The 16,520-nt window shown below is 35.9% G+C and overlaps 5 protein-coding genes across 5 annotated transcripts; 3 read left to right on the top strand and 2 right to left on the bottom strand.

Annotated features, from left to right (window-relative positions):
* The first annotated feature begins 1,352 nt into the window (after nucleotides 1-1,352).
* LOC140863480 (proteasome subunit alpha type-6) lies at nucleotides 1,353-5,165 on the top strand. The gene is made up of 9 exons (XM_073266939.1): nucleotides 1,353-1,512; nucleotides 1,631-1,725; nucleotides 1,822-1,903; nucleotides 2,283-2,379; nucleotides 2,837-2,895; nucleotides 2,993-3,075; nucleotides 4,071-4,166; nucleotides 4,608-4,667; nucleotides 4,912-5,165. Exons 1-9 carry the CDS (start codon nucleotides 1,437-1,439, stop codon nucleotides 5,002-5,004), a joined length of 741 nt encoding a protein of 246 aa, XP_073123040.1. The 5' UTR covers nucleotides 1,353-1,436; the 3' UTR covers nucleotides 5,005-5,165.
* A 790-nt stretch (nucleotides 5,166-5,955) lies between these two features.
* Nucleotides 5,956-8,467, bottom strand: LOC140894579 (ras-related protein RABA1f). Its single transcript, XM_073303127.1, has 2 exons — nucleotides 8,113-8,467; nucleotides 5,956-6,770 (listed from the first exon to the last, which is right to left on the bottom strand). Exons 1-2 carry the CDS (start codon nucleotides 8,331-8,333, stop codon nucleotides 6,338-6,340), a joined length of 654 nt encoding a protein of 217 aa, XP_073159228.1. The 5' UTR covers nucleotides 8,334-8,467; the 3' UTR covers nucleotides 5,956-6,337.
* Nucleotides 8,468-9,320: 853 nt separating this feature from the next.
* LOC140866063 (pentatricopeptide repeat-containing protein At1g06270) lies at nucleotides 9,321-11,081 on the top strand. Its single transcript, XM_073270932.1, has one exon. It carries the CDS (start codon nucleotides 9,455-9,457, stop codon nucleotides 10,484-10,486), a length of 1,032 nt encoding a protein of 343 aa, XP_073127033.1. The 5' UTR covers nucleotides 9,321-9,454; the 3' UTR covers nucleotides 10,487-11,081.
* A 144-nt stretch (nucleotides 11,082-11,225) lies between these two features.
* On the bottom strand, nucleotides 11,226-12,920 carry LOC140862943 (KDEL-tailed cysteine endopeptidase CEP2). The gene is made up of 2 exons (XM_073265972.1): nucleotides 12,425-12,920; nucleotides 11,226-12,010 (listed from the first exon to the last, which is right to left on the bottom strand). The coding sequence occupies exons 1-2, from the start codon at nucleotides 12,870-12,872 to the stop codon at nucleotides 11,424-11,426; spliced, it is 1,035 nt and encodes a 344-aa protein (XP_073122073.1). The 5' UTR covers nucleotides 12,873-12,920; the 3' UTR covers nucleotides 11,226-11,423.
* A 1,370-nt stretch (nucleotides 12,921-14,290) lies between these two features.
* Nucleotides 14,291-15,643, top strand: LOC140866665 (PLASMODESMATA CALLOSE-BINDING PROTEIN 5-like). Its single transcript, XM_073271697.1, has 3 exons — nucleotides 14,291-14,883; nucleotides 15,000-15,027; nucleotides 15,276-15,643. Exons 1-3 carry the CDS (start codon nucleotides 14,529-14,531, stop codon nucleotides 15,430-15,432), a joined length of 540 nt encoding a protein of 179 aa, XP_073127798.1. The 5' UTR covers nucleotides 14,291-14,528; the 3' UTR covers nucleotides 15,433-15,643.
* Nucleotides 15,644-16,520: the final 877 nt, after the last annotated feature.

Below are 16,520 nucleotides of genomic sequence, written 5' to 3'. Positions count from 1 at the left end.
GATGAAGAATCGATCATGTGGTTAGGTGATTCTATGAGATAAAAGAATTAAATTTTTAATTTTTTTAATTAATAAAATAATTAAGTTTTAAATTTTGTATTTATATAATATTATATTTATGATTCGAGTAATAAAAATTTAATTAAGATTCAAGCGATCTATTTCTAAAATTTATTTATTATTTATTGAACTACCATTTCATCCACCCCAATTCCCCAAAAGCCCAGTGGGTATTATACTCTTTTTTTTTTTTTTTTGGTCTGAAGTAGTCGGATTTCGGCCTGCAATATTACAGTCATACAAAACGTTTTGGGCTGCATTTTGCTTCAATTTGGGCTCGCATGAATTCTTTTCTGGGCTAACTCCCCTTCGGCTTTGTTAAAGCACAGAATCAACGAGATACGTTTAATATAACTATTTTTTCGAGTGTATTGTGTAAAAACCCGTATATGTGTAGTATACGTTAAATTTATTCATTAGTTGCTAATAATCATAACATTACGTCAATGGAAAATAGACAGATCAAAATATTTCATCACTTTAATGCAAAAACTATGTTGTTCATTAGCTTATTTAAAGGATTTAACAATTTTTTTTTTCCGAACAAATTTTCAAACTTTACACTTTTTTCCCCCCAATTTCTGTTGTCTATATAATTTTATATCGTTTTTATTCTATCATTTTACTTTAAACAAATATAAGTTGTAATTGATGGGAAATATGAGTGCTTTGACTAGTAGTGTTCAGAAATTTGGTTTCTCGTGACAACATCTTATCGAACAAGTATGTCATATAAGATTTGTCCGATAAGACTTGTGTGACTAACCCGATTTGTAGAGTATTGCTGCTTTAGTACATAGTTTATCTAATAAACATCGAATGATAACAACTATACATTTTTTCGTTATAATTTTTTTTAATAGTTTATTTATTCATCTGATTGCGTATTTCTTTTCTATGTTTTTTTTCACTTTTTTTTTTGAAATAAAATATCATCACCAACAAAAGTTAATACACCAAAATGATAAACCAAGGCAGATCAACAATCCGTCTTTAACTATTAGATGAAGAACCACCTGATTTAGCTAAAATAAACGTCGTTTGTTTCGTTGATCTATAAACAAAAATAAAAAAAGAGGAATGTAGTTACTAGTTACGAGGTTAAGAACCTACAATCTTCCACTGCCAAGCCAAGTTTTTTTCATCTTTGTTTACTTTTGCATAAATGGTTTTTCTTCCACCGTCATTTCTCAAAAATGTTATGATTTTCCAAATTTTTTTAATAAAAAAATGAGGGGGTATTTTCGTACTTGTGCTCCACTCTGCTTGGGCACAAAGCTTCTTATTTCTCATTACTTGTGTTAACCCTTGGTTTTCTCTGGTATTTCGAAATCTCAAATTCAAGCGATCGGAACTGAGAAGTAAAATCCAAGAGAATGAGCCGTGGAAGTGGAGGTGGATATGATCGCCATATAACGATCTTCTCTCCTGAAGGTCGTCTCTATCAAGTTGGTACGCTTTTTCTTTAATTAATCAAATTTTGTTATTTCCTCATTTTTTCAGCTGCCGATGTTTGTTTTTCTTGGGATTAGGGTTTTTGATTTATTTTTTTTGCGAATAAACTATGTAGAGTATGCTTTTAAGGCCGTCAAATCCGCCGGAGTTACTTCGATTGGCGTCCGCGGGTCGGATTCCGTCTGCGTTGTCACTCAGAAGAAAGTTCCTGTTAGTTTTTGGGAAAAATTCATTATCTTTAACAGTGTTTATTTAATTTCAGTAGTTTTAAGTTGTTAAACTTGATGCTTGTGGACGAGTGTGCAGGACAAGCTTTTAGATCAGACGAGTGTCACCCATTTGTTTTCAATCACCAAGTACCTCGGGTTGTTGGCTACAGGCATGACAGGTACATAACTGGTGCATTTCGCAATTGTTATAATATGGTATGCAAAGTCTATGGTTCCATGCTGGTGGTCACGTTGATGTATTTATTTAACCATCGTGAACGAGCTGTACAATGTCAGCTAAGTATTTGTTGATTTAAATCTTATTTACAGTTTTTATAATTGATTTACGGGCTTATGCTGTGCAACGAAGTATTTTGTTGACAAAAGTTTATTGTTTGAATATATGAAACAAGCCTGGAAAATTGTTTGTTTTGGCCTTGCTTTCAATTTGGGTTGAAAACCCATATTTTATACATGCTATGCAGCTGGATGTTCTTCCATATCATTTTTATTGTCAAAAGTTGGTTTGTTTGATCTTTTTTGTTGGTCCCCTTCCAGCTGATGCGAGGACTTTGGTTCAACAAGCAAGGAGCGAAGCTGCTGAGTTTCGCTTTAGATATGGCTATGAAATGCCTGTTGATGCATTGGCGCGATGGTATGTTGTTTTTTTGTTTTTGTTTTAAAGGGATAGTATGTTCATTTTACCCTTTTTTTGCTGTGAAATTCCTATTTGATGGTGCATGTGTTCTATGATGTTTGTTGAGGCGGAGCAGTTTTGATGATAAATCATGTGTTCCTGATTGCTTAATGCTCATATATTATGTGGACGCATTTAGCACAATGTAATCCTAGGATTGTGTGAGGGATTGCCCGCCAATTATGCAAAACTATCCCAATTCTGTTGTCTCTTATTTTTCCTGAAATTAGTGTGACAATTCTATGCTCGGATCTTCAAAACATGTGCTTATAGGTAGTTGTTTGGGATTTTGTTGCAATGAATTCTTTAATGGTTGAAAGATTTACACTTTTATGATAAAAATATTGTGATGAATTTTTTCTTCATGCTGTTAATTATTCAGTTTCACTCGAATCATACTTTTTGAATTCTACAGGATTGCTGACAAGTCTCAGGTTTACACACAACATGCCTATATGAGACCACTTGGAATCGGTTAGTCGCAGATTATTTCTGCTATTACACACACATATTTATAGGACTTCTTGTAGTAGAATAAACTTTATATTCACGTGTCTTTTAATGTGTGCAGTTGCTATGATTTTGGGTATTGATGAAGAGAAGGGCCCTCAGCTCTTCAAGTGTGATCCTGCCGGTCATTTCTACGGTCACAAGGTAACATGGTCGTGCCATCTTTTGGAATGAAACTTAAAAATCGTTTAATTTCTACATTTATCTTAATTGTTCTATATGTTTGTGAATATGTATTATTTTCTTTGCCGTTCGCTCGCTTAATGGAGAACTTCGTATGTCCTTTCCTTAATTTTATTGGTTTGTAAGCAATATTATTACCGAATTTTGAAATCTCGAGGACATCTAGTGCAGTATCTTCTTATGAAAGAATCCATGAAACCTTCAACAGGGGCTTTCTGGAAATAGAATTTCAAATGGTCATTTTTTTTTCTCAAGTCTTACACTAACGTCTATGGTGGTTAGTTAGATATGTCATTTTTAATTCTATACCCGTGAGGCATTTTGAATGCCCGTGCAAACTTATGACTTGGCCTAGACTCGAGAATGTTGAATCTGATGCACATGGCTCTTCAAGTTCTAGTGCAATTATTCTATGCAACGGCTCTAACTGATTAATTTTCTTAGTTTCTTTGGCATTGTGAATTTACTCTCTTCCAGGTTTTAGGAATATCTTTACAAAATTCTAGGCTTGTCACGAGTCGCTAGCTTCCCTTGAAACTTGAATGCTGCGACCAGCATCGCAATGCATCTGTGGTATTGGATGAACGATGATATCATGACTGAGTTGTGATTGTGTTTATTTTAGTCATGACACCTTGGTGATTGATGTCTTTTCCATATCCGTTGTTTTCTCCTTTCCATGTTCCCTTTGGCTGTGAATTGTGATGTGTACTGTTTTACGGTGCTTCCTACAGATCCTTAAGTAAGAGTACTGTCTACCACTCTCACCTTCACAACCGAATGACTCTATTTGATTGTCATGGAGTTTGAGATGGAAGTCAATTATATAACTTGTAGCATTTAGTTTATGAGAGGGACATGTACTTTTGTGATAAGACTCATAGAGTAGCAGTAATCTTCTTCTTCAAGACTGTTTGATCTTGCATTCGGTATTATCTTCCATTTATTTCTGGCAGGCGACAAGTGCTGGAGCAAAAGATCAAGAAGCCATTAATTTTCTAGAGAAGAAAATGAAAAACGATCAGGCATTCTCGTATGAAGAAACCATACGGGTAATAAATTAGGTTCACTGCATATCCAGTCCTCAGTAATAATTCTTGATTTTGGATTCTGAGTGTATTATTTGCTAGGCTGAATGCCATACGTGTTGGTTAAATTTAGGTCAAGGACCTTTTTGGATGATATCAGTGTTTTAAAGAAAAGTTTCATTAAAACAGCTGACAGTAGTACAATTGCTCTTGATTATTGAAGTTTGAAGCTGTCTTGAAAGCTTTTTGAAGTTGCTTAATGTTTCTTTGATCCTCCAAGGGAGGACCCTCCCTCCAAAATTCTTGAAATCTAATGCATTCTGTTGTTCAGTTTATTCATGGAGACAAAAAAAACTTTTGTTTAGGTTTTCTTATTAAACAAACTTCCTGGTTAGAAGTTCAGCTACATTAACATTATTGATCTCAAGAGCTTGTGTTCTAATGTTGCAATGCCTTCTACTGCAGACAACAATTTCTGCACTGCAGTCTGTTCTCCAGGAGGATTTCAAAGCTACTGAGATTGAGGTATCCTTTTCGTTGTATCTGTATTTTCTGAAACTGGAGTCATGGTCCTTTTGTTGTTTATTTAGTTCTGTATATTATTAATGACTACTCACCGAGTAAACTCATCTAGAGAACATTGACTTTCTACATTTTTGTCATATGGATATGGTTTGCTTTCCAAAACTTAGTTTTTTTTTTGGAAGAAATGTTAGTTATATTTTTGTGAGAGTTGAATCGTGCTGACATCTTTTGATGTTTATACCAGGTAGGTGTTGTGAGGAAAGACGATCCAGTGTTCAGAGTATTGTCAACTGAGGAGATTGAAGAGCACTTGACTGCCATTAGTGAGCGTGACTGATCCCCTATCGGATGTATACTTGTTCTAATTCGAAAACATACTATTGTTTTGATCCGTGGGGAGAAGAGTCCGAGGGTGTTTCCACATTTGTCTGGATTGTGAAATCATCGAACCTCGGGCATTTTCTTTACTGAATATGTTCCATGTTCGGATTTAGATAATCTCGCTCTCAATTGTTTCTTTATGTTATGGTTGAATTTATCCAAAACTAGGCTTTGGACTATAATCCATTCTCTACGCTTTATTGCTGCATTATTTAATTAATTACCATACTTTTTTTTGAGGGAATTAATTACCATACATTTACTAATAACGAAAGTGATAACTAACGTGCACCTGCGGAATGATCGAGTTCAATCTTATTAGCCGCAAGAGTGCGAGAAAGAGCTTTGTCTTTCCCCAATGTATTTCAGTTATATTTAGTATTTACCATTGAACAAGGCCAAACATTTGCATGTATGGGAAGTGAACACAAATACGCGACTGCATTATGATTTTGAGGGTACACAATAAAGTAATAAAAAGATACATTAAATAAAACCCAAGGGACAACTTGTGATTTTTTATAGTGTAGGGTAGAAATTATGAGCATAAAAGCATTTTGAAAATGCTCTGTGATATGTATAGAAAAACATTTTATTTAATATAATTTTATTTTATTAAGAAAACAAAAGCAGCAAGTAAATTTTCGTATTTTGTAGTAATCATTTCTTTCTTCAAAACAGTCTTTGAAACTGCTCAAATCTCCTGCCATAAAAACATGCTGATTGAAAAAGACATCAAAATGAAGAGACAAATGAGATGCCCAAAACTGGCCACGTAATTCGTATAAAATCAGTTTCGGCCCCATTAAAAATCACTGAAAAACATACATGTATACGACAATGACTAAGTACCTGTCCCACAAAAAGCAACGTTCTAAACAGACACTTGTAAGTTGTAACAAAAGGGTAGTAGAAAATTTGAATTTCATAAAAACACAAATCTCATAATCAACCATCAAACCGGAGTACATACAGCAACTGCAATTCCAATTACATATCTAATTTCAAATTCGAATCGACAACCTACGATAATCTTGTCTCAAACTTACCAACAAATAATACTCTTTCAGGAAACATTAGATCACGATGATTAAAAAATGTGAAGGAGTGAGTGAGAGCCTTACTCTGAGGGGTATCTTTTTAAGCTGAACAAATATGTGTATGCCGACGAGTTTGACTTTTGGGGCCAAATAATCCAAGTGATTGATGTATACAATGAAATCATCAAACAGATACCAGAATAAAAAAACTCATTAAAAAAATGTAGCTGCATTGAGTAGTTAGCTTTCTTAAGTAGAGCAACACCCAGATTTCTTTACTGCTGAAACATCATCCTTTGAGCCAACATTAATGGTCTGCCCTTTGGGTAGAGTAGCGGGATCCTCACTCGCGTCAAGTGCTTTTCTGCTGACAACACGATGTATCTGAGTAAGCACTTCTGTGAAGGCGTTTTCCACGTTCAATGATTCCAGGGCAGAAGTTTCCATGAAAAATGTGTTCTCCTTCTCAGCAAAAGCTGTTGCATCTTCAGTGGAAACAGCACGCAAATGACGTAAATCAGCCTTGTTTCCAACAAGCATGATGACAATGCTTGCATCTGTATGATCCCTCAGTTCCTTCAACCATCTCTCAACATTCTCAAATGTAACGTGGCGCGTAACATCATAAACAAGCAATGCACCAACAGCTCCTCGATAGTAGGCACTTGTGATTGCACGATATCTTCAGCAAATAGCACACGTATTAGGTTTGATGTCATAGGTTGCATAGTTTAGATGAAAATTTAACACCAAAAAATAAACCACGATGGCGACCACAAAAGTTTGATTCACATTTGCTATGCCAAAACAAACACTTTGAGAACTCAAACAGCAGATATTTGAGATACTAACAAAACCTTTGCCGTCATATACATGGATTCATACACATTCTAATGTGAATATCATAGCTTTAACTTTCTGAAAAGTGACATCACACAATAGATAATTACATATAGCTAAATGTTAAGAGCGCAATACCTTCTTTAGCCACTCCGTCAAAAAGAGAGAAAAACAGGAAATTATATGGCATTTAGTTAGTTAATGCACTTCGTGTTTCTAGGTACACAGAATTTTACACGTCCACATACTTCCATTATGCCACTTTTTGTTGGCAGCTTGGTTCTCAATTAGCAATTGATCTTTCCACAAAAAATGATAATTGCATACAATAACCCAAATGCCACCACTATTGGGTGTTACAAGGAATACCAATTGGTCTTTCCATGAAAAATGATGATAGACATTAAGCTACATGCAATTAGCTAAAGTTTGGTTCATTATATAGACTAGTCATAACAAATTACAATAACATGCATGAAGGCCAACAATATGCATAGATTTAGTAAATGTCATTACTCTTGACAGAAAAGTCACCTTACAACAGTTACACCACTGATTTTCAAGACGTGTAAGTTTACTTAAAACAAACTTCACGGTGTCAATGATTTCCAGTATGTTTTCGTATTTGGAAATACCAAAACTTAAATAATCGCGTGCTAATGATTTAAAATTTCCAAGTATACCAGAACACTGACGGATAATTTATCTTGGTTCCATAAAAAAACATTCTCCAGAAAGTCAATGTTGAGGGCTTCAGCTCATCCGGCTTTTCACAACCTTAATTGTCGCTACTTTTCTAATCCATTAACAAATCTAATGCCAAATGCAACATATATGGAGGGAAATCCATCTCGTCTGATAAAATCTGACATTCTTTTAACAAAATATATAAAATGCAGATATCAGAAATAGCTAAAACCGTCCATTGCAAAATGCAGATAGATCTAAGCTAAAAAAGCGACAGATCTAATCCGTTTAGGCTATCAACGGCTACAAAACAGATCATGCTGTCTTAAAAACCCTAGATCTCAAAAAATCCAAAAGGAAAAATCATCATTGCAGCAATCAAGGCAGAGATCTCAATCAAACAAACAAAGCGCTCCTCCCCCCAACGCAAACCTCCACGGATTATAGTACAGTCATTTCCACATAAAAAAAAAATATAGAACGCGGAGTAATAATACCGTTCTTGACCAGCGGTATCCCAAATCTGAGCCTTGACGACTTTCTCCTCGACGCGGATGCTTCGAGTGGCGAATTCGACGCCGATAGTAGACTTGGACTCCAAGCTGAACTCGTTGCGAGTAAATCTGGAGAGCAAATTGGATTTTCCGACGCCGGAATCGCCGATCAACACAACCTTGAACAAGTAGTCGTAGTCATCGTCCGCTCGATACGCACCCATGAATGTGTTGGTATATCTGCGAGAGAGAGCGAAGAAATGTAAAAGGGTGCCCCGTTTTCGGAAAGAGGGACAGAGGAACCCACGATCTATTCAATTCAAACCTTTATATAGCTTCATTTCATTTCACTGCCCCCACTCTTCCTTTTTTTTGTATTATTCAGATTGTGATTGCCTAATTAGTCATTATTTATAGTATACCGATAAATTTCCTTGATTTTATTCAGATAAAAATAAATAAATAAAATCTACTTTACACCCGATGAATTTAGTAATACGTCAAATCTCTATAAATTAATAATGTTTGAATTATTAAAATTTTATTAATTAATCGATAAATTAATAATTTTTGTTTCAAAATGTATTTTTTATTCAACGTAACATAAATGTTATCACAATTTTATGTTTCACTGGCTTGACACAAAAAGTCTGTTCTGTCCTTCCTTTCGAATATACTAATAGATGTATACCTCAATGGCTTGCTAATCTTGTAAAACTTGATTGTGGTTTCTAGTTTTATTGAAGTTCATTTCTCTCAAAAAAAAAAAAAAAAAATAAAAAAATACTTGCATCACATTATTTAAATTTATATATATATATATATAATTGATTATATATATACACACACAAGTGATACTCAATATTTTTAATAATTAAATAAATAATAGTTCACTTATAAACAAAAACAATATAGAAGTAGATTTCATGAAAAAAAAAACAATTATATAAAACACACTTTACAAAAATGTATTAGTTATTTTGTAATTTTAATGACTCATTAATTTATTATACTTATGAGTCTATAAATTTATACAAGATCCTTCTAAAAAATTGTTATCTTATTAATTTGTTGAAATCATTAATTTTGAACATTCATCTAAGTCGATCGGTAAAATTATAGAGGTATTTATTATCCATATATATATATATATATATATATATATATATATTTAAAGAGATTGTATTATGCGAAATGGAGTGGTCAAAAAATCCTAGGTGGGTAACGTGGGAAGAATGACTTGTTGGAGTGTGCAGCAGGTGTTCGACCATATTCCTCAACCAGCCTCTTGTTCCTTTTTCGTGACTGGTCTTCCAATGCTTCAGTCCTCTCTCCCTCATGAAGCATGGCTTTAGCAGCTGTTAAATTTTGCTCGCTGTCCCGTCGCTGGACTTTGGCTTTCCTTCGACGTTTCTTAGCTCATTCCTCATCTTCACAACCGTCGCTGGAAGAATCCGTACGATCAGCAGTTGAAGCGAATAGCTACCGGCAATTACCCGAGCTCCTCGATGCCTCGAAAGCGTTTGGTCGACACCCAAATCCCTTTGCGTTTCTCTCCAAGTTTACCGAAAGCCATCGAGTTCATGTGGTTGATGGAATTTTACAGTCCTTAATTTGTGTCCGACCCCGTGGCAGACTGTATGGTGTCTATTCCTTTCTCCTATCCTACGTTCTTGAAGGCTCGAACCCTCTCCCACTTGCGTTTGCTGTCCTACAACGAATGCTTCGTTCCGGTTGTCTTCCTGTTCCGCAAACTCATCTACTACTTGCCAATGCATGGGTTGCGCGCGTGCAGAAATTGCAGTCTGTTTCTGGTATCCTATCTGAAATGCATTCCATTGGGTACTCCCCTGACTGTGGGACTTGCAATTACCTTATTACGTCGCTCTGCAAAGTTGATCGGTTAGAAGAAGCGATTAAAGTCTTGCAAGGCATGAGCAAGGCGGGTTGCATTCCAGATTTGGATAGTTATGGAGTTTTGATTGGTGACATGAGTGAGCTAAGAATGATACATGAGGTTCTTGGAATGGTGAAGGAAATGGTGAGCAAGCATGGACTGAATCCAAGGCAAGATACCATGGTAAAAGCAATTGGTGCAATGCGTGCTAATAGGGACATATGGAGATCAGTAGATATGCTTGAGTTTTTAGAAGGCGAGGGTGTGCATATTGGATTTGAGGCCTATGAATCGGTTCTCGAGGGCTGCTTAGAGGGACGTCATTTCGTCTTGGCCGGAAAGTTTGTCATTAGAATGACTGGAAGAGGGTTTATACCATACATCAAAGAGAGGCACCGGGTGTTTGAGGGTTTGGTTAGTGTTGGTGAATTGGAGTTTGCCAATATTGTGCGGAAGAGATTTGCAGAATTAAAATCTTAGCATCTTAATTTCTTTTCGAATGCTTTTGGCAAAGCTGAAAGTCTGTTTCTTTTTGCATGTTTTGCTGGGCATTACCCTTGGCAATAAGCTGGCTTGATCGGTCATAAAAGCATTTGGATTTTGGAGTGATAGCAGAATCAATTATCAGGTTTTGTTGTTCCGAGCTTTTTCAAGACATATGTAAGTACTTCGTTGAAAAAGTTAGATTACCTACTATAACTGCAATCACGTATTTGTAAAGATGAGATCGAAATGTTTTAGTAGACATCACATCCATCTTTGAGTTTTGTCTCAATCCATGGCTTTGATATTGCAAAATGTTAAAGTTCTCATTTACATATTTGTGGATATGATATTGAAATGTTTTAGTAGATGTTTACATTCACAATTGAGTTTTGTTTGAATTTATGGCTTTGATAATCTAATCTCCATCTTCCACGCCTATTTACCTACTTGTATGTAGAAAGATAACTAATTTCGGAGGATGATGCATCACAAATTTGTTGATGTTCAAGTGAACCTGTATTATTGTGATTTTTTAATTTAATTTAATATATTTTAAATTGTCACGAAATGGAGTCATTTGTAATTAATCCATCAAATCCTTCTCTTAAGCCCAAATCACTCCATCCAAAAGCGTGATGCACTTAGCAAGGAAATTTATGATGCCCTACACATGACCAAAAAAAAAATCATGTTTGCAAGTATTAACTCTGAATTCTATGCGTCCAAAAAATCATCTGCAAGATCTTATATAATTTAAACAATAATATTAATAACAAATAGCCTTCCAATTACTTTTGTATTATTTGTATAATAGTTTCGAAAACTACTTTATTTTACCCAAGAGTTATTGCCTGATCGTATAACTTATGTTTGTGGAAATTATTTATCTAAGGCATGACCTGGTGTCTAGCTTTTGCCATCAAAACATTCTTCAACCTTTAGTGGGGTAGCTGGCCTCCATTGCTATGCCACATTCACCATTCTTATCAGAAGAATCACGCTTAATTTTGACATATCCTTCTTCACCCCAGCTAGTCCCCCACGAGTTCTTCACAAGCCAATATTTCTCACCATTTTCTACACCATAGCCCACAACTGCAACTCCATGATTTAAATCCTTTCCACAATAGCCAGACAAGACCCCACTAGAATACAGTTGAAATTCGTACCCTCCAGCGTCAATGGCTACTGATACTGGTTGTTTAGCCGCTGCAACTTGCAAGGCCTTCTCATTTTGAGGAGGTACTGATACATACCCACTTATTGTCACTCCATTTTCTTTGTTAATTTTACAACTTCCACGTACCCCTTGATAAGGATAGTTTTTTTCCGTGGTTATGCCATTATTATTTTTTATAAATTGAAATGCCTTTTCCATGAATCCACCGTTACAACCTTCATTTTCTCCCTTGTAGTCACAGTCTACAAGCTCTTGTTCTGACAAAGACACCAATTTCCCAGTTTTGATCTTGTTGATGCCTTCCACTGCCGCTATTGCGGAGAATGCCCAACAACTGCCTGTGATGAAACATGTTTATTTGGCTATCAGTATACAGTTGTTTCTCTTAACCATTCTTCCCTGAGAGAAATCTCTGTTTGTGATATCATTGGCAAAATAATGTCTAGTTAAACATTTGCATTTTAATACGATTCTCAGTTGTCACGCCAACGATAGTTGAACTTTAATAAGTTGTTGCGAGACTTACAATTACCCTTCCTTGGCGTTTACTAGCGTGTCATCTGAGAACCATTTAAGGAAATATATTTTCTTGACATAGAAGAAGTAGAATAAATTTTTTCGAGAGTGTGATTGGTGTAACCAGTATATGATGTTACCGCTAATATTTACTAAATTGTGAAATAAGATTTTGATTATTTTCATTTATCGGCACATTAACAAGGCTAAAACATGATATTAGATGTTTATTTTACCACAAGTTCCTTGATTCTTGATTGGAGTAACAGCGCCAAACTTCCTCCAGTCTATGCTATCCGGCGCTGAAGAATCATCAAACGTGCAGTTGTTTGGGTCCTCTGCCTGCCACTTGCCACGACTCCTATAACCCAGATATCTCGATTTGAATTCCAGGTTAGTCATGTCTGCAAATCCATTATCTGCAACTCTGTAAGGAAGATTCTGAGAATTGATCAAATCAATTAATACTGCATTTGACTGGTAAATCCCGAATCGCAAATTCCATTCATCTCTGTTCTCATATCTTCGTCCATATTTTATCAGCCAAGCCTGGTACCTCTTCAACATGGTATCCATGATGTCCTCGCCTTCATCGTTGCCAAAATACGCACGCGAAGGATTACAGAGGACACAAAGAAGTGAAATAGCCACGAAATATTCCATCCGTATAGTTTTACTCATCATGGTAAGGGAAGCTTTTCTTTGAAAAATGACTTGTGAAGTTTGAAACTGATTAGCTGAGATGTTTTTATTGCAAAAGTTAACAAGAGTGGTTAACCAATCTAATTGGTAAGTCAGTTGGATTCATGTTTTTTATATTTGTTTCCCACTTTTGTTTAGCTGCGGCAAGTCTATTGTGTATGTATGTTTTGTCTGTGGTTTCTGTTTCCTTCACGGCTGCTTAAAATCAGAGGACATAATGAATCCATGGAGGTGAATTCGGGTGTTCTCTTGATTGGTTTCACATTTTTTCCATTTTTTTTTCTCTGTTGCTTATGAAATAAACCGAGAAATACCTGAACTAATATTCTAAATAATAATATAATCTTCTAAAAATTATATCTACAAAGCAATAAAAATAAAATGTTCCATGAATGCTCGGCTCCTTTTTACTTATCTACAGGGTCCCGAAAATTTTGGATTTCGTGATAAATGAAATGTATTACATGGTATATTTATTATAATGACAATAAATAATCATCATTTTTTTCCCTTGGTATAATGTAACCATGGAATCTGATGCACAACTAGTTATCCATGCCCTCCATGATCCAAATCCAGATTGTTCTGGTTTTAGTTTGATCATTGATGATCCTAGATTCGGATTTACTGAACTCTAGTCTTTTTTTCAGTAATCGGGATATAATATTTTTATGATCTTCAATATTTTAGACATAAGAATAGACCGAACTTATAATCAAAATCATATGGTTTAAATAAAAATTATGTGTTGCAAAAGCCCGACTTTGCCCACGTAGGATCTACTATGCCCCCGAGGCCCTGTTCGTCGTGATCCTCAGCAATGGCAAGCACCATCACCTGGAATGGTTACGCTGTTATGATTCCATCTTTATGATATTGTGGTGGTGTTGGGACTTGGGAGTGATTCTTTAGTGTAGTTCATTTTGTTGTGATTTGTTGGTGATTTTCTTTTGGAAATGATGAGGAGTTGAACTTGAAACAAGAGGCGACATCGGGGTGCTGTTGTTTAAAAACTCCTTGCAGCGTATTGAACAAAAAACTTCTCTTGCCACCATGTATATTCAAACTCGTGTTCTTTTGAAAAATGCTGATATATCCGATTTTAGTTTTAACACACAAGTAGATGAAATGATCAAACCAGAAACTTTTGAGAAATATTTGGCATGAAATAGGCAATGTAAAAATATTTAGGACTGAACCGAGAACTTTTGGAAAACATTTAGGACCAAATCGGGAACGTATAAACATTTAGTACTGAACCGGGAATTTTTGAGAAATATTTAGGATCAAACCGAGAATGTCCAAACATTTAGGACTTAATCGGGAATGTGTCCAAACATTTAGGACTGAACCGAGATTTTGCCACGAAATTTTGAAAATTATCCCATTTAAGTAAAAGGGAGATCTGAAAAAATAATTAATGATAAGCAGCTGAGGGGTCTCTTTGTCCAAATCGATACAAAAGGTTGTAATAAATACAAACAAAAATACAACGTTACTCTGCCTGTGTCGTGCGTCTGCTCAGTTCTCAATGAAGCTCAACGGTCGCATTTCTTGCAGATTAAAAACCTCGTCCTTCGCTTTTCTTGGAGTTCAATTCAATTCCCCCACTCTTCCACGTCTCCTTCTCTCTGAGCTATGGGTGCTGGAATTTTCGCGGGGGTTCTACTTCTACATCTCTTCTTGTTTTGTCTCATCTCCGCCGTTACCGCGCAAGGAGGCGGAGGCGGGGGCGGAGGAATGCCTTCTGTTGAGCTGTGGTGCGTTGCCAAGAACAACGCGGAGGACAAGGCCCTGCAGTCGGGCCTCGATTGGGCATGCGGGCCCGGCGGAGCCAATTGCGCGCCGATTCAAAATGGCGGGCCCTGCTACGATTCGTCCAACCTCCCTCGTATGGCTTCGTTTGCCTTCAATGATTACTTCATAAGAAATGGTCTCACTGATGACAGCTGTAACTTTAGCAACACTGCTGCTGTCACTTCTTTGAACCCCAGTAAGCTCTCTGAATTTCTTGGCACCTTTTTCTTTCACCTCTGTTCGATTTTAAATCATGTGTCCAGTTTTTTTTTGTTTGTTTAATTTAGTGTGTGTTTTTTCATTTCGTTTCAGGCTATAAAAATTGCAAATTTCCATCCAGGTAAGCTACTGTGCAAAATTTTGTATCAGAAGACCTCGTTAAAAATTCGTTCTTTGTTTTTGAATGTCAGTTGTTAGAAGAAAATGAGCTTGCAGCACCAGAGAGAGCAAAAACGTTAATCTGTTATCATTTCAAGTAAATATTAGGACATAAATTCGATAGAAAGCCCCAATTCCAAAGCCTAGCTTGGATGATGAACTCCGATCGAGTTCGCATTTTAACACTGATGGTTGTGTATATTTGTGCAGTTTAAGCAGGGGCAGTGTAAACTTCAATGGTTCAGTGACAGGCGCAGGGTCGGCCACCGCGGATATGAGTGCCAGCAATTCAATCTCAAGACGAGGGGATTGGGGGATATCTATCTCCATTAGTCTCTTATTTGTGATCCGGCTAGTAATTTTGTGACCAGAACAAGATTGGTGGATGGATACAGTAGTTAATTGTATGTAACAATCCTTTCTTGTTCGGATATCGGATATATATTTCTAATCAATCCCACGCTTAAAGAATCACCCGGTGAGTGATTCTCTGTTACGCAAACTTTTCTGTCACTTTTGTGGTGCTTCCCCTTATTCATTTTCGCCCATTTCCCTGTTTTCTTCATATACATGGGGGCATTACCAGGATGGAACACTAGCCCATCTTCAGGTATAAGTGTGTTTTCTGTGTATTGTGTGTGAGCGTGTTGTAATCTAGATCTCCATTAGATCTATGTTGGCAGTAGTAGTGACTCCAAATCTGAGTCCATTTTTGTGGGCTGAAACTTGTGTTAGTCTTAGGAAATCACAAGTAAAATTCCCCAAAATTTTGGCAAATGGACCTACCTGTCTCCAGATTAAAAAAAACGCTAAATAACAACGGTTTTATGTAATGAATGATGTGATATAAAAATTTCGCATTCGAACTAATCTTTGTACATCTTGTTGTGATTATCATCTACTTAATATTGATGTTCCAAATACTATTATTTGAATTAAACTCTGCGAAAGATGGGGATTTAAGTTGCAATTTGCAAAGTGTCGTACTCAAATTAAGTTGACTTGCTAAGAAAAGATTGAGTCTTGATTAGATTGAAGTGCGCAAGCGGCACGCACCTTAGCGTGTTCTCATTCCACCTGCGTTTTATACTTTTATTTATTTATATATTTCATTCCATGATGATAACAAATTATTATTTTTTATTTCCGATTATTGTTTTTATACCATATATGGAATACCATTAAAATATCGATATCAATTTTTATAAATCGTTGTAAATATATGTGTATCCAAACCGAAGTTACTTTCTAAACCCAAACTCATCATATCCCCTGTTGAGGTGGTTTTTAAGCTTCAATTCAAACTAGCTCGAGTATTAATTGTTCAATCTTGGTTACCGTGGAGCTAAAATATCTTGTTCAATCTTGGTTACTGTAGAGGATGCTAAGTTATTCTGGTATATTTGTTTCTATATGATTTTTGGTCTCGATTTGTTTCTTTTTTTTTCTCAGACG

Source organism: Henckelia pumila, chromosome 4 (genome assembly GCF_033568475.1).
Source record: "Henckelia pumila isolate YLH828 chromosome 4, ASM3356847v2, whole genome shotgun sequence".
Classification (NCBI taxonomy): Eukaryota; Viridiplantae; Streptophyta; class Magnoliopsida; order Lamiales; family Gesneriaceae; genus Henckelia; species Henckelia pumila.
The sequence above is the reverse complement of the archived record's forward strand: the minus strand, read 5'-3'. Positions and strand labels throughout refer to the sequence as shown.